A 24,017-nucleotide genomic window follows, 5' to 3' on the forward strand; every position below is an offset into this window, starting at 1 on the left:
ACTAGAACCGGCTGTGCCAGATTTCCAGCCGGGTGTCTGCAGATGAAGACAGGTTCGAACGTCGACCAAGGAACAATTTGAGAAGGCACTTCGATCAACTGTTCGCTGATATAATCACACGATTCACAACTGCATCGGTTCCCCGCCGGCAGGTTGATGTTCCTGGCGGACGTCCTTCTTGTTCTTCTCCTTTGAGACCTTTGGTTTATTCTTTTGATCATGTTTCTGGCCCTTGGTTTTTTTCTTTTCTTGCTTTTCCTGAATCTTTTTCTGTTTCTCGTCAGGCTCAAGCTCGTCGCCAGGAGCAATGCTCTCCTCGGCTTCCTTTTCCTCGTACAGTTTCAGAAAGGCGGGTGTGAACTTTTCCAGATGGGCAATCTCGCCGACTTTGACGCGCATATAGTCAAAGGCGACTCCAATCTTGACATCCCCTCGCTTCGCTCTGTCGATGGCCTCGGCTGGAGGGATTGAAGGGGAAGCAGTTGAATGCTCCTTCGTCTGGTGAGTTCCTCGTCGAATTTGACCGCCCTTCTGCCCAGCATCGTCGCTGCCATTGATTTGTATTTGATCCATTTCCAGTGGGGCAGTAACATCTTCGTCTGCGGCGTCGGCAGCCGGCGGTGGAGCATCTGCATCCTCCTCCAGCGCAGGGAGCTTGCCATCAAGAGCGTCCATGTTTGGAATCTTTTGGTAGCGTTGGGAAAAGTGTGTGAGCATGATTCTCCGTGCACCCATTTCCAGTCCAACAGCCAGTGCTTCACTAGTTGTGCTGTGCTTTTTAGCCTTGGCATCGCTCTGGAGTTCGTCGTCAAATGTGGCTTCGTGAAGTAAAACGGTAGATCCCTTTCCGGCTTCGGCAAAACTTTTGGACGGCCGGGCATCCCCACTGTAAGAAAATTTGAAGCCATTGGGGAAGGAAAGTACGAGAGCTTTGGCGCCTCGGCAGTGATTTACATCTGGTGCTTGAAAAGACTGGAGACCCGTCGCGGCAGCGAATTTGGCGTTTCTACATAGAAGTTAACAAGAGCTGGAACGATTTAGGTCGACGAAAAGGGAGCTTTTAGTACATACAGTTCTTCATTCTCGGAGAGGATCTGCGCCTCGCGAGAATCACCAATGTAAAATTCGGTAGTCTTGCTAGCTTGTACCCACTTGACCGTCACCGGCATCAACTTGGAATATCCAATATCCTCAGCCATGGAGTACTCGCGAAGCCATTGAATGAAGCCCTTATCGGAGAAGATAAACAGGCGTTTCTCAGTCAGGGAGTCTTCTAATCTGGCCAGAAGATCGGCGTCGTGGAGAGGTGTATTTTGTGGAGGATTGTCCCCATACACAGTCTTGTACCATGCTTTGATAACAGACGCAGCACCCAGGTGATGGTCGGCGTGGAGATGGCTGATCCAAATCGCCCGAAGGTCATGGAGAACTTCGCGTAATTCCTCTGGTGGAAACACGCGTCTAAGTTGGCCAAGAGTGTTCTCTCCACAATCCAGCAAGTAGGATCCGTAGCCCGGAACTCGCAACAGAGTGGCAGAAACATTCCTGTATTTCGAAGGCAAAGCCGAGCCGGTTCCGAGAGTAATAATCTCCGCGTCTTTGCTGGGTATGTCGCGCTGTTTCTGTTCAAGCTCAGATCTGAAAACATCACTAGAAATTTCTTTCTTTGCCTGATCCGCTAACCGAATGACCTCAGGATCCGTCTCCCTAATGACTCTTCCAGTATTGACAAATGGTACAAGAGCATCTTGTTGCACTTCCACCGATGGCTCGAGTTGCACCTTGAGCCCTCTGTCCGCTGCTATGAACGGGGAGTTCGAGGGCAGAACAAAATCTTTCAATCCATATCCAGGCTGAGGCAGAGTACGATTGTCATGTACCAGCAAAGGAAACCTGTCCGAATCTAGCTGGCTAAGTCGGACGGTAGCAGCAGCTGCAGAATCCATGGACAAATAGTTCGGACAGACATCTCGCGATGATACTATATGCTTGAATTGCTTGTTCTCGGTAACGAATTTGTTGAGCAACTGGTCTCCTATCACGCCTGGCCCAAGGATCCAGATGATTGCTTCGATACCGTCCATGACCTCTTTTGATTTCCACTCTCTCCTTTCCAGTAAAGGCGCCACGTAATCGGCAGATGGTAGTTCCACAATTGCCATACCACCCCCTTGTTTTCCTGGGCTAAGCACCATGTCCGGTGTGACCGTCTTGCCATCATCAGCGATGACGCTCTTTCCAGACGCAAGTTCACCAAATTGCCTGGGATTCTTTACGTTTAGCTGTTTCGCCTTTGCGGGTTGGAACTTGCCGCGTTGTGGATGGTTGCGCACTATCCAGGACATGGCAACGGGCGAAGGCGATGTGCTTGGCAATTTGCTAATCATCGCTCCCGGCCACGGCTTTCTCACGAGCACTTTGATGTCAGGAAGTGGCTCTGGTCCGCCGGGCATGGGACCTTCATACTTCTCAATCTGGCGAGTGCTTCTGTTTCGGACGAACAAGGTGGCCGGCATATCTACTTGCGAGATATGCGTCTCCTCCATTGCATCAAGTCGCCATGACGAGTTAAACATTTCGCCGACGATAGATTTGCGCATTTGATTATCCCGGTCAAATTTTGCAGCCAGATCTTCCTCTGACTCGTCCATCTCATCAAATGTCCGCTTGCCGGGACTCTTATCCCCAGAGGCCCATCCCTTCGGATTGACCCCGGCGGGACAAACCGGCATAGCCCATACGTTCAGGTTCGAATCTGCCCAAGAAGGTGGAATATCTGTCCCACTATAGCGAGGAGTACGGTCATCGTAGTATTCTTCAACATTGACTGGCATTCCCTTCCTGAAAACAAATTTTCGTGCTGTTGCCAGAGTGTGTAGGAGGTTTGAACTTCCATGAATGTTCAAGGTAGGCTTAAGATCAGAACTGGTGGTATGCTCTCCGTCAATACCTTTACGTGCCACCTTTCCTTTTTGTTTTTCGGCAGCATCGGCGGCCGCAGCACCAGTCACATCTGCCAATGTCAAGATCATGCCAATGGCACCCCCAACGGTTGCCCATTCCGTCTTTCCAGTAACGAAAATGTCGGATACCTTGGCCAATCGCGCACCCGTTTGTGTGCAGGCACGCTGCGTACCCTCTGACACGTTTCCAAACAGATAGCGCTTGCTGTCAAAATGAATCATAACAGTAGTGCCAGGTGTGTCCCCTGTCGGGGTCGTGATGAATTGAACGTAGTTTCTCATTTTCCTCCGTGTCACTTGCGAGCGGTAGCCACTAGATTCTCTTGTGCGTAAGGACGGTGGACTGTGGACAGAATCTTTGAAAACGGCAAAGATTCTACGCCGTGCGGCCTGGCGAATGTGTGTGAACCGGATGTTTGAGCGGCGAGTACCGATAGCTTTGGCAACGGCAGGTGAGAGTTTCAAAGTTCCCTGGCGGTGCTTTCGTGGGCGACCTCCAATCCCAAAACCGTATCCACTTGTCCGCGGCAAATTGCTGTGTTGCTGACCAATGGGTTTAGGACCTTTTCTTTGCAGGTTTGCCCGCTGAGAATTTCTTCTCCGCTGATCTTGTCTCCAATCTCCCTTGTTGTGGAGTCGCTGACCTTCTCTCCTCCCCGCGGATTCTGCGACTCCTTTCTTGCCTTCCTCTTCTGTATTTCTGATGTCACTCAGTCTCAGGCTCCCTGAGGCAGAAAATTGTCGAACAGATGCTATTCCACGGACACTGTTTATCGGAGCAGCGGGATTCGCAGGTCCAGCCGCGTGATTCAGCCCCACTTCCAGCCCAAGTCCCTTCCAATAAAATGGAAATCTTTTTTTCACTCCGGAGTATTGTGTTGCAACCCTCGCACTGGGCCTAGAGTGAGTGATAGGGACGGCTGACAAGGCCGATGAGGTCCAGAAGCTGCGGCGCAAACCTTGCAGTCCTCGGTGTCCCCGTAGGGAGAAGCTTAAGCAATTTAATGCTGCTGACACCGAAGAATTCAGAAAAACCGGCACCAAGCGTTGGGATGCCGCCAAAACTGAAGAGGTTGAGGATGCTTTTCCGAGGGCCGGAAGAGTAAGTCTACCTTGAGGTAGTCCAGGTAAGTAATCCGAAGCCAATTTGGCGGTGACTGTGTATCTCGGGACAAAAAGTAGTTTGATCGTAATCGTATTCCCTCGTTCGTCCTTCCTATTGTTCCCAAATGTCCGGCCTTGCTCTTTGTAAGGAGCAGTCGCGGCGTTCGCGGCGAGGCGGTCACGTTCGTTCAAAAGTCTGGAATGATAGTTGCGGTCTTGTCCGATGCAAATACTTAAAGATGTGTATCGCTACAAATGGTATGAAATGCAAATTTAGTTGTCCATGCTTCTCAGAAAGAAAAGAGTAAAATTTCTGCTCTCGATTTGGCAGAGAACAGCGAGGTGTAGTCTAAAGACTTTCAAATCCTCATCTCGATCTTGAAACTTTCAAGCTGCAACTTGAATTGAAACATTTACTTCCATCCCATTGTGGAATAGCGCGAGTCCTTGAGCTCGAGAGCCAGGCGACCGGGAAAATGACTAAGTAATTTCATGTTGCCCCGCTGCTTTGCCCCGCCACATAACATATACGTTACCTTAGGCGCTCCGTAGACTAAGTAGAGCAGATGGACTTTTTAACGGGAATCACATAACTACGCACAACTTACAAAGCCTCTCAAAGAGAATACAGTATACGGTTATTCACATCTATTGATATACACAGTAGAGATAAACGGAAATATCGCATTTCGTGTCCAGCACGAACAAGAATAATGATACAAGAGAAAAGAGAAGAATAGTCATCTGCTCGGAACTGCTACAATAAAGACACCATTCTTTTCCGGTGCGCTCCAATTTCCTTTTGCGATACCAATTTCGGTCGCCTAAAAGCAGATAACCTCCCAGATATGAGGCAAAGCTCGTGTTATGTGTAAATTCGATAAAAATAACCTTAAGTAGATCGGAAGCGGACATGCCGAGAAGCAGAAAGCAAGTTTCATCTCCGAACATAGCCAGACTGGCTATTAGACATGAGTGACCCCCCAAGGATTTGAACACAATGAAATTCGTCAGGGGGGTTAGAGTGTGTAAAATAGGAATAGAGAAAAAAAAAAAAAAAAAGGAAAAATTCCAAAAGAAGGTGCTGACAATCTTTTCCGGGCAATTAACCCACTCGAGATGACTGGTAAAGAAGAGTTGTGAAACTGAAGAGTGTGATAAAATGAAACTCGGGGATAACCGCAATAAAGAGGTCTACCGCCGAGTGATGTTAACCCAAATGCTCGCCATTAGGCCTCTATAGTGATGTCGAAACGCCAAGGTGAAATTCAAAAGGAAAATGACCAAAGAAAAAAGTCCAGTCTAAGAACAAGGAATGTTGGAAATTGCTGAGAGATGAGGTTGTCCAAGATGCAAGGCACTTAAAGATGATTTGTGACTTGCTGAACGCGCTGGAAAGCGGCTTCCATACTTGAGCACATACGCTCAAATCGTATCATTGCCGCAGTACTGTCAGCGGCCTCGATCTCGGCTTCGGGGGCCACCACCAGCTCAAACTTAGCAGCTGGTTTGTCAGAGTTGATGACAGGAGAGGAAGGCGACACGACCGCCTCGGCCGGAGATTCCTCTTGGGGAGCAGGGGCATCGACGTAAAGTGCGAAGCAAGGGTCGGATGCGTCGAGTTCGACTTGCTCAGAAGACTCAACAGACTCGACCTCGTCAGCCTCATCCTCGGGGAGGGGAATGCGCTCAATGACTGGGAAGTCATCCTTGGACTCGCCACTCAAAAGCTGAGCCAATGGAGATGAAGAGCCCTTGCCAGAAAGAATTCCAGTGTCAAGCTCCTCAATGGCAGGTCCCTCAGGAAGCTCGAGGACAGAGAAGACTTGAGGCTGGTTGGGAGCCCAACCCATTGCATCAGAAGTCCAGGCATGGTTTGGGGTCATGTCAACCATGGGATAGTTCATGGCGTTGTCGGGAACCATGGGCATGCCAACCTGAGGGCCACTCTGGGGAGCCTGGGACTGCTGGGCAACGTTGACATGACCCAAGTTCTCCGGAGGAGGGGCGACAGTGCCATTGGCGACATTCTCAGAGCCAGGAGCTTGAGTAGGGGGTGCAACGCCATTGGCACTGAGGTCATTGAGAAAGTTGGAAAAGGCGGGCGACGACAAGAGCATACGGGTCAAGTCGGTGAGGCGAGTGTTTTCGGCCCGGAGGGCGGCATTCTGAGCGCGAAGATCATTGGATTCGTTGGTACGCGCAGCCACCTCACCTTCTAGTTGGCCAATGTATTCTAATAAATCATTAGTATCGAGGACAATTGATGCCGTTTGCACAAGAGGCGATGAGAAAATACGAACCCTTTCTTCTGGAACGGAAGGCACGAGCGGAAACCTTGTTGCGAAGCTGGCGACGCTCCTTGCTGCTCAACTTCTTACCCTCCTCACTCGCCAAGAGTCTCTCGTCTTCGTCCATCTCTTCTTCCTCCTTGCGAGCGCGAGAGATGGTAGCGTGGAGAGAGGAGGCGGAAGGCGTAGCTCCGTCATCTTCCGAGGAAGCGACACTGCTGTGACGCATCGAGTTCAAGAGTTGAGAAATCTTTTCGTCAACCAGAGCGTCATGGGCATTGGCAGGAGTCCGGCTAGGACGGCCATGGACAGGAGGCTGGCCCATAGCAGCACGCTGCTGCTGCTGTCGCTGAATAGCCTTTTGCTGCTGTGCTTGCGCCTGCGCCTTGGCAATAGCAGCCTGCTGCTGGTGCATTCCAGGGTAGAGACGGCCAACGTTGCTCTGGGGCTGAGGAGCGACAGCTTCTGAACCAGCAGGGCCGTCTTCCTGGCCGCCAAGTAGATTCGGGTTCACAAACTCGTCATTTGACGGTACGGGGCGCTGGGGATAGTAGAGCATGCCAAGGTTGGCGTTGGGTGTCTCGAGTTCAAGGTCAATGTCGGATGCGGCGCTGAATGAGCCATGGTGCATGGGCATGGATCCAAAGTCGACAAACTCATTTTGAGAATCTAAGTTGAGGAAGCCGTCATTGGTTGGCAGACCCGAATTTCGGCCAAAGTGCATGTTCGTGGCCTGGTTAATGGCAATCGTGTCGGCTAGGGCTCCGACAGGAAGACCGGTCTGCTGCTTGTGCATGTCATATTGATGACTGGGACCAGAGAATATCTGAGGAGTATTGCTATGAGCCGCAACAGCGGTGATATCGGCTGCTGATTGCGAGCGGGACGAGGAAGGAGAAGTTGAAGGGGAGGGATAGACAATCTGGTCATAGTTGATATATCTGTCCATGTCGACCACGTCGAAGCAGGCTGCGTTGGGGGCAGGCGTGGCTCCTGCAGGCGAAGCAGCGGACGAGGTAGACATGGTGACTGTCTCGAGTCGTGGGAAAAGGAGGATGTTGAGCCCTTTTTCTTGTTTTCAGTCCCTCGTGCCGGTGATGTCGATCGAGGCGCGCGGTTCAGGACCCGCTCAAGGTTGGGTCAAATGATCTGCAAAACTGGGGTCGTCGACGTCGGGAGCGTAAGAGAGCGGAGGAAAGTCGGATTTCCTCAATATCGCTCAGATCGTGGATACGTATTCTTCTCGGTAGAAGGTGATTGATTTGGGTTCGAGAAACAGATGTTGTAGTTGAGTGGTGAGGTGATGAAAGATGAAGATTGTTGGTCAAGGGAAAGCAGAGAGGGTTGGAAGTGATTGACGAAAGGGGGGAGAATAGCGAAGGGGAAGACCAACAGGGCAACTTCTGGTGGAGAACGGGGACTTGTGGGAAGGAGGAGAGGCAGAGGGTACAGCGATAGACAGGCCTGTTGTGTGTGGTGGGTAAGGAAAGGGAAGAAGGCTGTGCTGCCAAGGCACGCAGCAGTCTCTACTGTACAGGCAGGCCAGGCAGGCACATCCATCACACACACACACACATCCACCACAGAGAAACTCTCGCACAAGGACCCCGAGGGCCGCGTGGCCCCTCCCCTGGCAATTCTGCTGACGATCAGGACATGATTGGCTGATGATCCTAGTTAGGTAAGCGATCTCGATGCACACAGAAAGGCAGGCACGACCCATACGTGCGCATTCATTGGCTCAAGTACCTCCGTCTCCACTTGGTCCACCATATCCGTCGTTTCAAGCGAGGTCCCCCCAGGTCCCCGGCGTCTCACTCCGCCGATCTTCCGTCTCACCCTCTCGATCCGAAGGACTGATACGGGCAAAGTGCCTCGGTTAATCAGGGCTCTGTTGCTGAGTTTTTCATTCCAGCGCGCAGAGAATTACAGGTGCTACCAAGGAACGCTGGTGGTCAAACGAAAGAAAAGAATTCAGCAGAAAAGCTATACAGTAAGTAGTAAAGGTAACACGTTACCGTACAGTTGGAGTATGGTGCAAGTTGGGAGAGCATCAGAGAGACCCACATCGCACTCAATTTCTCCTCTCCTCAGCCCGCCAGAGAAAAGAGAATGCCCCCAAGTGAGTGCTAAAAGGGCTCCGTCGGGCGATCGTCGACCCGAGTACGAGGCCCGGCCTACCGTAATGCCTCTACCCGATCACTTTTGAACAGTGCAGCGCAAGTGTATCGCTGGAATAAAAACAATATTCATCATCAGAGATAATCGCTAGCTCAAGACTCCATGTGTTGCATATTTTTTAAAATCATAAGCTGCATTCCCAAAATGGTAATTGCCAATACGTTTACTATATTGGTGGCATCACTAGAACCAATTGTTGGGAGAGGGGGCGAAAGAGATCGTTGTCAGAACGGAGTCAAGCCTGAGAAGGTTTTCGGAACGAGCATTGACCAGGGGAACGTTCCTGGGCTGCTAACCTATCGGAACAAGAAGCCGGGGGAACGCTAAGGTACGGGTCGAGAGACGATGGCAGGACTTCAACTTCTCACCCAATTTGCTTGGATTTGGTTGTTGGAATGAAGTATTGCGCCGGTACCGCAGCCGTACCTGGACATCGACCAACCGTTCAACTTCTTCAAAGAGCCAATCTGACGTCGTGATCTACAACGAGCCCCTTTCACCCACGGATGGTACAAAGCATCGGTAGTAATTTTTAGCACAGGCAGTTAGACTTTTACATTTCAAAAAAGACCAAAGAGACCAAAAAAGGCCTCATGCAAAACTGCTATTGTAGAGGAGGGAAAAGTTTTTGTAAACAATCTTCCCCCCTTACTGTACCTCTTCATCCACACGGTGATGTGACACAGGGGTCGAAGTGTCCGCGGCATGCACGACAGGCGCCCCACTCCGTTGCTCCCAAAATACTGGGCGAGGCGCCGCCCGCGATATGTACCGGCAAGGGAAAGCGGCACACAGAGGGCAATACGAGTAGAGATGAAAATGCCGGGCACAAAATATTGGCCAGCATGGCCGGACTTGACAATCCCCTGGCTTCAACATACACACATACTTGTCGTGTTAATAGTCGGAACATAGAACATGTAGGCAGAATGTCCTGTTCACCTAAGAGCATTGTATCTGCAACCACTCGGCAGACGAGAGATGAACCACATGTTACAGATCTCGGCAAAGCTCAACTGTGGCTGGGTGCCAACGGGGCAGAGCTGACGACTCCAGGGTGGCTCTGCAATCCCTGACCAGCAGTCACAAACGGAATCGTGCCGTCTAATCGTAACGTCTGGACCAATTCCCAAAACTCAACTTCTCCTTTGAGCCCTCGAATACCATGCTTGAAACACCCATCCTCGCTTTCCACGTCTTCAATGACTCTCTTGATCATTTCCCACTCCTCATTGCGGATCAGGGCTCGCAACACCGCACTAAGGGCATTCCACCCAGGAACCTTTCCTTCGCTAGGCATTCGACCCAAAAATGCCATCATCTTGGAAGTCTGGCCAGTCCGCGCATAGCCTTCAATGAGTCGGTCACAGAAGATGAGGTCCACCACACCTCCTTCAAGCTTGATCCGTTCCCAGAGGCTATCAATAGCAACAAGATCCGGAGACTCCTGGTCAAAGTAATGCGTAAGAATGATAGTGTAAATGTGTGGCGAAGCCTTGATCTTTCGGCTTGCCATGTGATCAAGAACGGCTCGTGCAGCCGGTAAATTGAGGCATTGTTTGAGCAATCGATCGATCAGAATACCGTAGGAGTAGACATTCGCCTTGACACCGCTTGCCTCCATATCTCCTAGAATAGACGTGATCAAACTCTGCTGCTCCACCGGTGAGGAGGCGATGAACATATCATTCTGGAAAAGCCCATCAAGAAGGATGCTGAAGGTGGCCACATCTGGAAGAATTTGCTGAGCCTCCATGCAAGCGAGCAAAGTCCTAGCTTCCGCGTCCTGACCTTTGCGGACTGCTCGTCGAAGAAGCATGTTAAATGTGACAATGTCGTATTGGATATTGAAGGACTGCGCCCATAACAACACTTCTTTTGCCAATGCATCCTGTTCCTGGGCTACAAGAGGGCCCAGCGCAGCATTAACGGTTTCAATGGTTGGCTTGATAACACCCTCAATATCGATTGGGCTGGTAAGGAGATCAGAGGTCGAGGGACGGTCTCTTGTCAATCGTTGAGCCCGTTTGGTACACTCCAACCAGAGACGGCCCATTTCAAACAGTGCTTTGACGCCTGCTTCCTTCTTATTGCAGCGCATAAGCCCGCTCACTCTGGTTGTCCAACATTGAATGTCGGGCTTTACACCAGACAAAACCATTCTCTGCCATATTTGTTCTAATGATGCTGCATCGCGTGCTGCACGGCACCCTTCCATCATAGCATGCCATGCTAATATCGAGGGTGAGTGGCCTGCTGTAATCATTTCGTTCCAGACGTCGATTGCCCGGTCAGGCTGGCGTAAGCTCATGTAAGCAGAGAGAAATCGAGTATATATTGTGAGCGGGATTGCAGAATTCGAATGAAATTCCAATTTCACAGGCCTGTGCTGACTTGCGCTCCCTCCGTCAGAATGAATAGACCGGTTCGGGAAATCATTGTGGGCCGGGAAATGGTGTGGAATTTCATGCCAGAGCGAGTCGACCCGCACGATGTCGTTCCTTTCGGTCGCCCTTTTCAGCTGCCTCATGAAGAAAGTAATCTTGTGGTTGGTTTGATCTCCGTCTTCCGACCTCACACCGGATCTGTCAGCATGCCCGAGACTTGCATTCTTGGCAAGAAGCTGTAACGCAGCCTGCGGTGCCTCTATCGTCCTCTCGAGGACTTTTGCCACATACTCAGCGGAAACCCCTTTTGAAATGACAAAATCTTTCATGGAAGAAAAGTTCGGTTTTCCGTACGCCACGAGGTGACACATGAAGCGTAAAAACTCCCGAGATTCGGCGGTTTCCAGGGACATATGCGAGAGTTGTCTTTGTTGCAAATCGAACGTGGCATATGCTGCAAATGCCAAGCTTGGTCCCACTTTACTTGAGCGTGATTGTGGTAAAAAGTAAAGGAATCGAGTAGAGAAGTCCCTTGAGAGTCCCGCCTTGAGAGCATGTAGTTGTTTATTGGTCGGAAAGAAGGCGTGATCGCGATTATTTGGCAGTGGCATCTTCATTCCTTCGGCCCTGTCAATTGAAAAGAGGATATTCCAGACTTCGAATATATTCTGAAGCATAGATTCCCCCCTTCTTTCGGTCCTGTGTTCGGGACCACATGCAATAGAATCTTCACAATGCCGTAACAATGACCAGAGTGTATCCGTCCATTCTTCCAGTCCAATTAATCGCAAATTGTGAAGCTCATATAATGCCTGGGATGGAGAAGGAATCCCAGACAATTCTCTTTGTCCGGCAAAAGCCTCCACCGTTCGCTGAAGTAGCTGTTTGCAGATATCTCTCTCTTGGGAGCTGCCTTTGGGCCGCTTGAAAGGCTTTCGTGGCTTCGGCACGGTACCATTAGCATAATTTTCTCTTAATATCTGCCAGGAGTTTTGCACTGAACACTGAGGATCAGAGAGGTTTTGTTGAAGCTTCTGGATTGGGATGGAGTTCGAGTATCGGATGTCCGATTGGGGGGTTTTCCTCTCAAAGTTTCGGTGAGAGCGACTGCTTTCTCCAGCCGAAGCTCTGAAGAGTGATTGGAGAGCCCCATCTGTTCTGTCTCTATATTCACGTCGTCGAGGATAGGTTGTTGGGCGAGTCAGTGGCAGGGATATCCGTTCAGGCAACTCCAGAGATGGCTCTTCAATTGCTGCAACTCGATCATTCTGGATTTTAGGTTGAGGTTGGTTCAGAGAGACGAATGACGCTCTCGAGGTAGACTTGATTGAATAATATCCTCGCGAAAAGCGATGGATTCGCGTTCGACAACGAGCGCAAATGAATGGGCCGCTCATGAGGGTTAATGCGGAGAATGCGGAGCGTCAACAAGAGCAATAATGGGGCGGTTGAGCTCGGGAATTGGCGATGATTTAACCCAACTTTTACCCAGCCCGGCTAGTTCCGCCCGCCCCACGTTGCGCTACTAGTAGACAAGTGAAGTCCAAATCTGGGGAACGGCAGGGACGGAAGCATAACACTCAATGCCGGATGAGGGGTCAAACGCTGGCAAAGAGATCACCCAATTCTGGCAATCCCTCCTTTTCTGTGACTTAGTAAAAAGAAATAATTTTCACGGTATCAATCATTTATTTCTGAGTCTAATGTTGCGCGGGCAAAACTTCCAAGGCCTACGATCTTTATCATGACAACATTGCAGCCCAGAGGTCCCTATACTCCCGAGGAGTTGAAGAAACTCTATCCAGAAAGTCTTGAGCTTCAGTTAGTTCAAATAGTATGCTGCTCTCCCCGAACATAAATATCAGGTCTTTGAGAACTAATCTATCAAATTTGATAAGCTTCTTCGACATGGTCAGTCCCCAGTCCGAGGCGGATGTACCGAAGACTTCCCGGTGATTACGAAGAACTTTTGCTTCAATTGAAGACTTATACATTCCATAACAGGCGAGAGAAGTCCTGTATCAACTAGGTTTCGCAATGTAGGCATCTCCAACTCCGTACATTGGTACCAGTGGTTGACCAAAACGGACATAAGGCCGGTGTCCCAGCTTGTAAGAAATGTCAACCAAAATACCGTTGCTAAAAGGCCATACTGAGCTAAAAGCTATAAGTCTGGCCATATTGCAGTGTAGCAAAGAAGCTTCGCAGCACCAATATGACGAGCAACGACGGATCAAGCTGGAACGATCTTGAATGGCGCCGTCGCCTTGAGACATTCGCAGAAGACGATGGGGCTGCCGTAGCGGCTGGCCCAGCTGGTACATTTGATGCGATATGGTACGATTCCATAATTTTTCGTCGTATCTGGGGTGCATTCACTTATACGTTGCATGCAGTCAGCTTGGAGAACTTACAGATCGAGGGCGGGAGACCACTTTTGCTTTAGGGCAGAGACTACGCCATCTCTACGTTGAACAGCTCAAATTTATGCCAAGACTGATCTCTGATGCTGACATGATGTATCTCCGCGCAACTCCCATTCCACGAGCTCTAGAATCTGTACAGCAGACCTTCCTTGGCATGTATCCATCGAATGCGCGAACGGCGTCTTTTCCACCTCCCACTATCCTCATTCGAACTCCTGCAGACGAGACCCTTTTCCCGAATGATGGAAATTGCCGACGATTCAGTCAGCTAAGCAGGGCATTTGCAGAGCGGACTGCCCGAAGATGTAAGCACCAAAGCTTCCTTCATCCAATGCCTTCTGAACTCGTCTACTAAAACCTCAATTCTTCTTAACGTAGGGAACGAAACTACAGAAATGGATTATCTTAACAAACTTATTTCAAAGTGGATGCCTGATCATTCCAGCCGTGTTGCGGTAGACTCACGCCCTCGACTTTCCGGTATCATGGATACAATCAATAGTACATTGGCCCATGGGCCCGAAACAAGATTACCTCCAGAATTCTATGATGAAAAGGGTCGCAAAATAATTGACCGCATTGGTGTAGAAGAATGGTTCTCTGGGTATGAAGAGTCAAATGAATACAGAACGGTTGGCATAGGGGCATTGGCTGGAGACATTGTGGCACGAATGACTGGTAATGTGGAGAAGAATGACTTCAGTAGCCTTTTGGAAATTGGTGACTCTAGCCACGCACCTGGTCAAGGCAGAGGCGGAGAAAAGCTAATCAAATTCGCCTTGTCGGGGTGTCATGACACGACTCTGGGCTCCTTGCTGGCCAGTTTAGGTGCGTTTGAAGGAGGAAACTGGCCACCATATTCCAGTCATATATCGTTTGAGCTTTTTAGGAGCAAGTCGCTGGACGTTTCAGATATTGTTCCTGCGGTGACGGAGAAGAATACTTCCAAGGGCATTCTCGGGTCAATATTCGGATCGAGTGGGAAGTCGGACAGTGACACACTAAAGTCTCGAACATTAACGAGGAAAAAGTTAGTCGACATGAGCGATGCAGAGAGGAGCAGGCTCAAGGGCTACTTCGTTCGGGTCCGGTACAATGATCATCCAGTAACGATTCCAGGCTGCAGGAAACCTGGCAGTCATCTTGAAGGCGATGAAAGCTTTTGCACCCTGGCAAGATTCCATCGGCCTTTGTTGCGAATCATTTCTTGACTGACTCTTGGATAGGAGGCATTCAAAGCCATTGTCGACAGATTTACGCCAGACCAATGGAAGAGTGCTTGTCAATCGAATCTGGATAAGCCGTCGTTCCCTCCTATGCCAGAACCTGCAGGGTACTAATCGCAGTTATGTAAAGTTGTATATTGATGAGCTCTTGGATTTTTGAAATGAATATTGAAGGGAAATGTTGAAAATGCTTTTGATTTCAAGTAATCTCGAATTTGTCATTTTCATAATTTGTATTCAATTTGTAAAAATATATTTTCCCCACCAATCTTATTCCAGATAATTTAATTTTTGGAAAAAAGAAAAAGAAGAAAGAAAGTTGACAATTTTTAATGAGATCATCCTTTTCCATGAAGTCCTGACTGCCAGTAAAATGCATATTGCCTTAAGAAGGCAGATGAATTGGTCTTGCAACCAGGGCCCCTGCGAACAAGAAGTGCGTTGGTTGTTTTCGTAGCGGGAGCAGACGCGGTCGCGTGCGAAGGCCGCATGCACGACTAGACTTGGGCTGTTGACAATTTAATGGCCCTAAAGGGGAGGGGCCAGGATTGCGCATTACTATTTTTTAATCGCGCTTCTCATGATGAGAACGTCTCAAATTTTCAAAGGTTTGCTTATGAGGTTCGTGCCTAATCATAATAGCGAGCATTGCTAAATTTTGTATAGCATCGCATCATGCAGTTCCTTCACCTGACGGTACCTTGATTGCGTGCATTTCAAACCAATCTCTCATTATCCGATCTACGAACAATTCGGAAGTGCATCGTGCTATCACTCTTGCGCCTCAGTTTGCAACTCGTATCAACCTTAGTAAATGGTCGCCGCTGCCGGACAGCAAAACCGACTCTCCCAAGTCTTACAACCATCGAATATTTCTAGCAGATACAGCCACGGTCCGGTTATGGGATACCGATGACGAGAATTGGACTGCGGTCATAAATAATGCTGGTGGGAGCTTGGGCAAGATAGCCAACGTGGAGTTTGGCAGAGATTCGAACGAAATTTTAGTGTTCACTGAGTTTGGCATCAAGCTCACAGTGTGGTTCCTTGATACGGGCCGAAACGTCGAAATCACGGATCCGAAGTTTGCAACGAAAGGGTTTGACCATCGACCAAGCACAGGTCATTTTGCTCTTTTGACGCGACCCGCAGCACATGATGTTGTGACTTTGCATGAGCCCGGCAATTACAGTCTTCTTAAGAGCTTCCTGGTCTCAACGATTGATGCACAAGGGCTGAAATGGAGTCCCTGTGGAAGATGGATCGCCATTTGGGACACGCCGAGTAGTGGATACAAGGTCATGATCTATACGTCCGAGGGGCATCTTTTTCGCACGTATGCGGGGCCCAGTGGGGATGATTCTATCAACTTAGGGGTGAAAAGCGTTGACTGGACCCCTTGTGGGAAATATCTTGCCATAGGTGGCTATGATAGCAAAGTCACAATGCTAAAATCAACAACGGTAGGTCTGGATTGACAGGTTTTGAGGAAGGGCTTCTGCTGAAATTCTCTAGTTCTCACCTGCAAAATCTTTGCTGCACGTTTCAACGCTGAATTTACCAAGCTTGACTGTTTGGCAGGAACTCGTCTCTTCAGACGAGCGGGTTTATTCACTTGCCCCTCAGCCAATGAGTCCTCCTATGCTTGATTCTTCATCAGACGGTCCGCATCTGAGGAACGGAGTCTCGATCCTGGCCTTCAACTCCGCCGAAAGTGGACTTGTTGCTACTCGGGTGGATTCTATGCCCACTACAGCCTGGATATGGTCGCTTGAGCATAGCTGGTTGTTGACCGTGCTTGTCCATCATTCCCCAATTAAGAGTCTTTCTTGGCACCCGACATTGCCGGGTCTACTGATGATTCGGTGTGCTCATGACGACGGGGTTGTCTATCTCTGGGAAAAGAATGAGGGTCGACCACAAATTTTTAGCCTCCCACTAGAGAAGCTGACTGGCAAGTATGGAGCTCAATGGGTGAATGCCGTCTCTCCAAAAGAGCCCGTGGTAATGTTGAACGACGCTCAATCTTATGTCATTGGATATTTAGGAGAGGCGGCCGAGGACGAAGGCGAGTCCGAAGCAGATTCCCTTTCTACAAGTGCATTACAAGATGACAATTTCCGCGCGCAAGAAGGCTCATTATTTGACGTGGTTACCCAGCCAGGCGACAATATAGCCCGTGCAGAAATGCAAGCTTTAAGATCGTCTGATAAAGAATGGGATATGATCAAGGATGTGCCAAATTAATAGCATCATGCGACTTCCGACGAAGACGTCTGGAGGCCACATTGGGAGTTTTGGGTATGGGGCCGATAATTATTTTTGTTATACCAATCATCAAGTGAATTGCTTTGTTATTCAAGACCAGGTCAAATGCATACTATGATTGTATATTAAATGCAGGAGAAAATCCCTGTTGCTCAATGATGCATACTCGACCAGTAAACAAAAGTTGACCTATCACGAGCGCTTAATTTGCAGCCCTGCCGATCGACAAAAGGGCAAAGACTCAAACGAGCTTCGTCGCGAGCCCTCTCGTGCAAAACCTGGTGGCGTCACACTACCGACATGGGCAAAGCCCACATCAAAGACCCTCGCTTCCGAGGGTATGCTGACTCAGCAGCCCACTCAGAAATCGGCTGTCACATATTCAATTTGAGACTCCTCCGAGCGATTCTGCGAACGACAACCTTCATCACATCAACAAAATGGTGAGTTTGCTTGCACCCCAAAGGGTTTCATGATCTGTCGCAACAAGTTTACTGATGAATTAATCGCAGGCTCCCGCTGGAAAGCAGAAGAAGAAGTGGTCCAAGGGCAAGGGTACGTCGTCTCGTCCATAATCGCGATTCTTGAAGCATCGTCACAATCTTCCCAAATATCATCCATCATCATTATCATCATCAGACACATCCGCCACACTGTTCGAGCCGAGGAATCGAAAAGAATGGAGTTTCGCCCCTGCGACATTTTTCAAGAGACGAACCCATTTTTGTGATTCAAAGCTTGAAGTCTCCCCCCAAACCTCCCGGAAGCGTCACGACGATTTGAGAAGAAAACTATCAAGTAATGAACGCACGCTGATCCATCACTATAGTCAAGGACAAGGCCCAGCACGCCGTTGTTTTCGACAAGAGCACCTCGGACCGTCTTAACAAGGATGTCCAGTCCTACCGTCTGATTACTGTCGCCGTCCTGGTCGACAGACTTAAGATCAACGGCTCCCTCGCCCGCAAGGCCCTCGCCGATCTCGAGGAGAGGGGTGTTATCAAGAAGGTTGTCAACCACCACGCCCTGGATGTCTACAGTACGTATAAACCTTGAAATCTCTAGCGATCGTTGGAGAGGAAACGATCTGTGCGCGAGGACAGTCATACTAACGATATCTCTTAGCCCGGGCTGTCACCGCCGAGTAGATTCCCCCCAATTTCGATGACTTTCCGGTCCGGTTAGGCGTGTCCGTGTGGACTGATGTCTGAGGCGATATATCCATTGATCTCTTCGCTGTCCGAAACTTCTATGACTTGCGACCTCTCATCACGGCGCAAGCATCTGATACCACATCAGGATGATGGCACGGGTTGATGATTGATGGATGGTTCTTGTTAGTGCTCAATGAAAAGAGTTATTAGCAATTTGCACTTCGTTGTCATTGTGATGCGTGATATATGTCCAACAAACCCTCTTTCTACTCAAATAATATCCACTTCTCGGGTATCACCTCAGCACGGACCCTCTATCCTCTATATCGCACCCTCTGCCTTATAAATCCCTTTCCCTTATATAAATCCCACGTTCTAGATATCAACGGAGGTCCTGAGATATGCTCGCCCTTGTCAGATCTTAGAGTGCCATGAAGGTACAGTACAGTACAGTCCCTATACAACGGGTGTATATCCGTCTACTCTATCCTACCCCTGCGTCACTCACCGTGCAACCAATCCCACCCATCCGAGATCCCCTTATAATACCCTCTTTCCTCTTCTTCTAACTTTCACGTTCACGTAAACTCTCCAAATCATGATATTCAGCAACCTTGTTTCACCTTGATGTTGTACGCATAGAGGGCAGACTTAACTCGAGAACCCTTTACGAAGGTAGCTCATGAATAAAAACCCCAAAAGCTCTGGGAATTTATACCTAGCCCGGGTGCTGTATAACCTATAATCAAACCTACTGTACCATTGTCATATCAGTCTATCTACGGAGCGTACGGAGGCTAGCATGACCATAATATCACATACGTAACCACAGAAGCTACAGTATACATTGGAAAGTATTTTCTTTCCTCACGTAGAGCCGTACGTCTAGGGCTGCAGAGAGCGGGATTAGTAGTTTATTGCAATCGGCTTTGATGCTTTGGAAAAGAAAAAGGATGAAATTAGGAAAATAAGAAATGAAAAATGGAAAGGTTGCATAAGAAGTATAGCATAGTAGTAAAGGAGGGAAATTACAAAAGAAAAAAAGAAAAAAGACGAAAGACAAACATAGAAAAATGAAAGCAAAGATACAGAACTTAAGGGGAAATTAAAATAGAAAAAAATAAAAATAAAATAATATAAGAATAAAAAAAATGATATAAAATGACACAAAACAAGAGAAAAAGACAAAGAAAATAAAATAGAAATAAATAAATAAATAAACCTAAAAAATAGAAAATAATAAAAGAAAAAACTATCCCCCCGCCTTCTCCGTACCGCGCTTCGGTCTCGCCCGCTGCGCCGCCTCACACAGCGGCTTCACCGGCTCATGTTCCAACCAGTTGGGATCCCGCAGGACGTTGCCGATTTTCCAATACTTGTCATTATTCTCAAAGAAGCGCTGCCAGTGCTGGATGGCGTCGCGGACTTTGGTGCGTGCGGTGCGGTATTCGCGCTCGCGCTGGATCTTTTTTTGCGCTGGTGTCATGGTCTTTGTTTTTCCGGCTGGTTCAGGGTGTTCGTGATGTGCCTGATGTGTTTTGTGATACTTGTTGCCCTTGGTAGATTCACCGCGCTGATGGGGGTAACCCTCGCCTTGCTCGAAATAAGGCTCACTTGCTTCACTAGACTCACTTGCTTCGCCAGACGCCTCACTTCGTTCGTCGTCAACGGGAACAAACATTTCCTCCACACCTCTCAAATCAGCATTCAAATCTTCCTGAAAACAGCCCGTGACAAACGCTCTCGCCGCATCGCGCCCCGCAAAAAAACTATAACTTCCTCCCGGCCCATAGAGTCGCGGCGAGGCAGAGACATCGTATATAGACCCATTGACAGCGACGTATATGGGCAAGGCAGGATCGGTGCCATTGTAGAGCGACAACTCGACGGGCGTCAGTGAAATGGGCCCGAACAGCATCGTCTTCAGTGGGCCGGTACGTGTCCACGCCGGCCGCCAGCCCCAGCTGAAGGAAGAGCTTGTGATGAAGTAGCTGAGGATACCGCCGAGCAGGACGAGGCCGGCAAGTGAGCGGAGAATGTCTATGAAGGTGGAGAGTTTGCTGTTAGAGAAGAATAAGTCTGGGTCTGACTCCGACTCCTCGCCGCGTTGCTCGGCGGCTGCGGTGGCGGCGGATTTGGGAGAGCGTGGGGTCTGCGCTTGGGATTGTGTTTGGGGTGGTGTTTGAAGATGTGGTTCTAGATTTGGTGACGGGCCTTGTTCGGGAGAGTCGGATTTTGTGGTTGCAGTGCCGGGATGAGGGTTCCGTTGGCGCAATGCGGACGAGGATGGCTGAGAGGCCATATTGGATTGCCTTTTTCTTTGGTAGGTTGGGTTGAAGGTGTGTTATTTTTGACCGCTTCTGGTTCTTGATTATGTGTAAATATGCTTGTCGCTGATGATTGCGGAGCAATGTAATATGCTGGATAATGTATCGTGGCAGTAAAAGGCGCGGCTCGTGTATTCTATGCTGTATCGTGTATCGTAATCTCGTATGGCGTACCCTGACTCTATAAAATTTTCCACTTTTGCTTTATCTCACGCAAAACTTTGTTCCCATGATATATGTTTACGGTGCTGTTTCTAGGCCCCTATCGAAGAGGCTTGAGTAGTTTGGTGTAAAGTAGTCGTCTTGCTCGGCGCGGACAGTAGCAAGGGACCCGGAAACCGAGGGATCGTAGGGCTGAAGACCCGTGTCGGTGATGCTTTGGCGACCAGTCTAGCAAAGCGGACTTCTCTCCTGAAGTTCACAACAAGGAAGGGATGAAAAAACCGACAGCCTGAAAAGATTTGTGGCGTCACGGTGGTATGTTTACATATAGCAAGTGTATCATGGGCTGACATTTGACTGGCAAGCTATCCTACGTAACGTAAATAGAGCGGAACATTCCGTAAGTTGGTCATAGCTTCTGTAGCTCAAAGCTCAATCCATTCCGCATCAAATGTTATCGTTTGCTACATAATTGCGGGCATTGCTTTAACTAATGATGATTTGTTTGGACTTTTTAGCCTATAAAAGATCCAGAGGATATAATGCTACATTGAAAGGGGGGAGGGAAGGTGATGGAACCTCATCGAGTAAACACCTGTGCCAGGGCGTCTTGGAAGACACCAACGTTGTAATCGATAAGACCCTTTTTGCCTCGTGAGTCTTCACGCATAAGGCAGATGAGTGCGAGATATCTGCGTAAAATTCAATTAGCAGGCGTGCTTGAAGTGACGAGTGCAAAAAGCCCATGAATTTTGCCGAATTGTATAGAATCAACAGCATTTGTAAACTTACTTGTTAATCTCCCGCAAATATAAATAACTATCGTTCTGCAGCGTAATTACGCTTTCGGCGTCCGGATTCTCAATCTGATCCTCGCCATCGACTTCATTCTCCGCCGCTTTACTAGGTCTATCCCACCCATATATCTCGCTCACGTCGACAATGACATCGATATAGTCGGATGAGATTTCATAGCTGCTAATGTCCGATGGCGTGGTGTCCGCGGCAATGTAAATTTTGCTGAGCACGTCAAAGAGAAAGGCCTTTTCGATCCGGCAATTGTTGCATAAGCTGTCGAGGAGAGATTCAAGGGTGGGTAGTTGGGGGATTAGCTTTTGGATAACTTTGCTAAATGCTTCAAAAATAGAGTGATCGTAGATGCTCGTCTGGTAGAAGCTAACAGGCGCATTTTCATAGCCAGCATCTGAGAGTTCATCTTGAATCCGTTGGATAACGTCCCGAAAAGTATCGGCTTTGTAATCCTCGGAGAGACCATCGACTTTGTGAATAAAGACCTCCACATTGATCGAAGGGTACGTCTGTTGAAGATGTAAGATGGTGGTGTTTAGTCTGTTGATCGCGTCAAGGTAGTCGTCCTGCGCGTCAATGACCCATATGAGCGCACCGATTTCACCGAAAATGTTGTCCACGTCAAAGGCGGGGTCGAAAAAGTCGAGTTGGCCGGGAAAATCCCAAACTTGAAAATCCATAAAGGAGCTAAGCAGTCAGTACCTGTCCTAGAGTCGACAGTCTTATGAAGCAGTGGAGGTAGAAGACTTACTGCATAGAGTCCTTTTGGATCCTCGCGGTAGATTCTAGGAACAACGTCTCCGTAGGTGGCATCTTGTGAAATACAACGCTAGATATTGACGATTTCCCACTCCTGCAGCCTCCAATTAGTAACATGACTTTATATTCCCAGAATGCACGAGGCATCAAGCAGACATACCTCCGCTGACCCATGAGCAGTAATCGTGGTTTTCCATCGCTGAGTTTACTATTCGGGAGACGGCCGGTATGAAATTGCGGCCGCAAAGGGCTCGTGGGAACCTCGGCGATTGGAAGATCCTGGAGATAGCGTTCAAGCGTTAACGAAGCTGCGTTGTGATACCCTCCCCCGTGTCCACGAAACGATTTGCCACCGCCATGACGCCTCGCTGGGATAGTCAGGTAAGATGAGGCCATTTTGAAAGACAAAGAGTTGATGAGGTAAAAGCGGTCGATGGTAATGGGGATGGACCTGAACGTGTAATACAAGATAGAAATAAAAAAGGAACGCGGAAAACAAAGATGCACGGATTCAGATGAGCGTAAGTTTTGACAGTGAATAACAAAGACAGCAAATTCGAGGACTTCAAAAGCGCTCGCGCAAACCACGACCCGCACTGCCAGCAGCACCAATTGTCAGGGCAAGGAGGGCATCCAGATCAAGGACGTGATATAGTTCAGATGGCCCCAATTTTGAAAGATTTTCTGCTTGATCGATTTGCAAATCTCTTTAATGCATAGGCAGTCGGGCTGGTGCAGATTGGGGCCGCCCGCCATGCGAGTCAAGGACCATTCACGACGACGTTTCCACTCTTTCACCAACAATTGGAGGTTGCCGACACGGTGATGTTTCGCTTTGCGCAAACGCCGCCAATCAAACAAGCGATGCTGAGATATCAACAATGTGCCACCTTATGGACAACGCGCAACAGTGGTTGAAAATGAAAAGAAAATCACATTGGACTTTCAGTCCACCAGAAATGTCACAAGATAGGTTGGGCGCATATGTCGCATTGCGCGGGCGCCGAACTTCCTCAAAATGACAACCAAACGCAGGCAACAAGAAGCAGATATGACGGCGCCATGCAGATCACATGGCGGCGCTGACGGACATGTCCTGATATGAATGATTGTCCGTCGGGAGACACAGGGCTGCAGGAGGCAGTATCGAGAATTTTCGGTTGATTAAAGCGTCGCAAGCATCAACCAATATCAGTTGAACCCTTCACCCTGTCTCTGTCTCCCTCTCTCTTTCCAGTGGCCAGCTGCGACTGTGCAACCAATCACTCGGAAAGCTTTATTCGCCGGCTTGAAAAATGGCTGAATAAGAGCATGCAGGGATAGAGTGATACAAAATGCGGACACGAAGGGAAAGGGGAGTTTTCAAGGGTAGGGGAAACGATATAAAAGAGAAAATGCATTCTAGTTTTTTTTCTTTTGCTTACCTCCATGATGCTGGGGCGTTCAGAGGAGTAGAGAGCGGAGGGCGTGCCAGGAATGGAAAGCGAATGCGAACACGTCCCTTGCAACCTTGGGTTGCTACCGCCGAGCTCTGCTGCTGCTGCTGCTGCTGCCTTACTCTTTCGTTTCCTGTGCCGGTGAAAGAGAATCAATCTCACACACACCCCTTCTTCTCTTAGGGCCGGGATGCTGACAATTTTACTGCCAAAGAAATTTTAGTCGTTGGTTGCAGCAAAATCCCGGGAAAGATCGGGTCCTGAGACAGGAACAGTGGACGGCGCCCCGGTTTTCTTTGCCCAGTGCTGCGGCGTCCGGGGGGAGAACAAAAATAAACAGGCGATGCTGCAACGAAAAGATGCGTTGGTGCGTCACAGTCTGGTCCCCTTTCGGGCCGTATGCAGTGCAACGGCAGAGGAGAGCGGGAAAGGAATGCCTTGTCCCGAGGAGTCGGCCAGTGGATTTGGGGCGTCAGGCTGCAAGTTGATTTGATGGATTCGGGATCCGATGACGCGCCCAGAA

The 24,017-nt window shown here is 49.0% G+C and overlaps 10 protein-coding genes across 10 annotated transcripts; 4 read left to right on the forward strand and 6 right to left on the reverse strand.

Moving 5' to 3' along the window:
* Positions 1–123: 123 nt before the first annotated feature.
* L228DRAFT_252532 (hypothetical protein) lies at positions 124–3,245 on the reverse strand (the record flags this gene model as incomplete). Its single annotated transcript, XM_018333691.1, has 3 exons — positions 124–531; positions 592–1,006; positions 1,072–3,245. The coding sequence occupies 3 exons, from the start codon at positions 3,243–3,245 to the stop codon at positions 124–126; spliced, it is 2,997 nt and encodes a 998-aa protein (XP_018189566.1).
* Positions 3,246–4,664: 1,419 nt separating this feature from the next.
* Positions 4,665–5,362, reverse strand: L228DRAFT_244873 (hypothetical protein). Its single transcript, XM_018332029.1, has one exon. The coding sequence runs from the start codon at positions 4,980–4,982 to the stop codon at positions 4,716–4,718; it is 267 nt and encodes an 88-aa protein (XP_018189567.1). The 5' UTR covers positions 4,983–5,362; the 3' UTR covers positions 4,665–4,715.
* L228DRAFT_244874 (hypothetical protein) lies at positions 5,113–7,829 on the reverse strand. The gene is made up of 2 exons (XM_018332030.1): positions 6,371–7,829; positions 5,113–6,303 (listed from the first exon to the last, which is right to left on the reverse strand). The coding sequence occupies exons 1-2, from the start codon at positions 7,380–7,382 to the stop codon at positions 5,429–5,431; spliced, it is 1,887 nt and encodes a 628-aa protein (XP_018189568.1). The 5' UTR covers positions 7,383–7,829; the 3' UTR covers positions 5,113–5,428.
* Positions 7,830–8,284: 455 nt separating this feature from the next.
* On the forward strand, positions 8,285–8,674 carry L228DRAFT_244877 (hypothetical protein). The gene has a single exon (XM_018332031.1). The coding sequence runs from the start codon at positions 8,391–8,393 to the stop codon at positions 8,565–8,567; it is 177 nt and encodes a 58-aa protein (XP_018189569.1). The 5' UTR covers positions 8,285–8,390; the 3' UTR covers positions 8,568–8,674.
* A 399-nt stretch (positions 8,675–9,073) lies between these two features.
* Positions 9,074–12,339, reverse strand: L228DRAFT_244878 (hypothetical protein). Its single transcript, XM_018332032.1, has one exon. It carries the CDS (start codon positions 12,321–12,323, stop codon positions 9,552–9,554), a length of 2,772 nt encoding a protein of 923 aa, XP_018189570.1. The 5' UTR covers positions 12,324–12,339; the 3' UTR covers positions 9,074–9,551.
* A 157-nt stretch (positions 12,340–12,496) lies between these two features.
* Positions 12,497–14,698, forward strand: L228DRAFT_244879 (histidine acid phosphatase-like protein). The gene is made up of 8 exons (XM_018332033.1): positions 12,497–12,760; positions 12,825–12,837; positions 12,931–12,965; positions 13,022–13,037; positions 13,098–13,263; positions 13,323–13,657; positions 13,731–14,524; positions 14,579–14,698. Exons 1-8 carry the CDS (start codon positions 12,671–12,673, stop codon positions 14,690–14,692), a joined length of 1,563 nt encoding a protein of 520 aa, XP_018189571.1. The 5' UTR covers positions 12,497–12,670; the 3' UTR covers positions 14,693–14,698.
* A 421-nt stretch (positions 14,699–15,119) lies between these two features.
* Positions 15,120–16,949, forward strand: L228DRAFT_218330 (WD40 repeat-like protein). The gene is made up of 3 exons (XM_018330182.1): positions 15,120–15,186; positions 15,245–16,041; positions 16,094–16,949. The coding sequence occupies exons 1-3, from the start codon at positions 15,159–15,161 to the stop codon at positions 16,823–16,825; spliced, it is 1,557 nt and encodes a 518-aa protein (XP_018189572.1). The 5' UTR covers positions 15,120–15,158; the 3' UTR covers positions 16,826–16,949.
* A 337-nt stretch (positions 16,950–17,286) lies between these two features.
* L228DRAFT_252535 (ribosomal protein S25) lies at positions 17,287–17,994 on the forward strand (the record flags this gene model as incomplete). The annotated part of the gene is made up of 4 exons (XM_018333692.1): positions 17,287–17,289; positions 17,359–17,401; positions 17,676–17,885; positions 17,972–17,994. The coding sequence occupies 4 exons, from the start codon at positions 17,287–17,289 to the stop codon at positions 17,992–17,994; spliced, it is 279 nt and encodes a 92-aa protein (XP_018189573.1).
* A 1,258-nt stretch (positions 17,995–19,252) lies between these two features.
* On the reverse strand, positions 19,253–20,558 carry L228DRAFT_252536 (cytochrome b5; the record flags this gene model as incomplete). The annotated part of the gene is made up of 3 exons (XM_018333693.1): positions 19,253–19,503; positions 19,633–20,152; positions 20,541–20,558. The coding sequence occupies 3 exons, from the start codon at positions 20,556–20,558 to the stop codon at positions 19,253–19,255; spliced, it is 789 nt and encodes a 262-aa protein (XP_018189574.1).
* A 511-nt stretch (positions 20,559–21,069) lies between these two features.
* On the reverse strand, positions 21,070–22,454 carry L228DRAFT_209610 (hypothetical protein; the record flags this gene model as incomplete). The annotated part of the gene is made up of 4 exons (XM_018329820.1): positions 21,070–21,181; positions 21,282–21,986; positions 22,051–22,152; positions 22,219–22,454. 4 exons carry the CDS (start codon positions 22,452–22,454, stop codon positions 21,070–21,072), a joined length of 1,155 nt encoding a protein of 384 aa, XP_018189575.1.
* Between the last annotated feature and the right edge of the window lie 1,563 nt (positions 22,455–24,017).

The sequence above is a fragment of the Xylona heveae genome (assembly GCF_001619985.1).
Source record: "Xylona heveae TC161 unplaced genomic scaffold L228scaffold_3, whole genome shotgun sequence".
NCBI classification, from domain to species: domain Eukaryota; kingdom Fungi; phylum Ascomycota; class Xylonomycetes; order Xylonales; family Xylonaceae; genus Xylona; species Xylona heveae.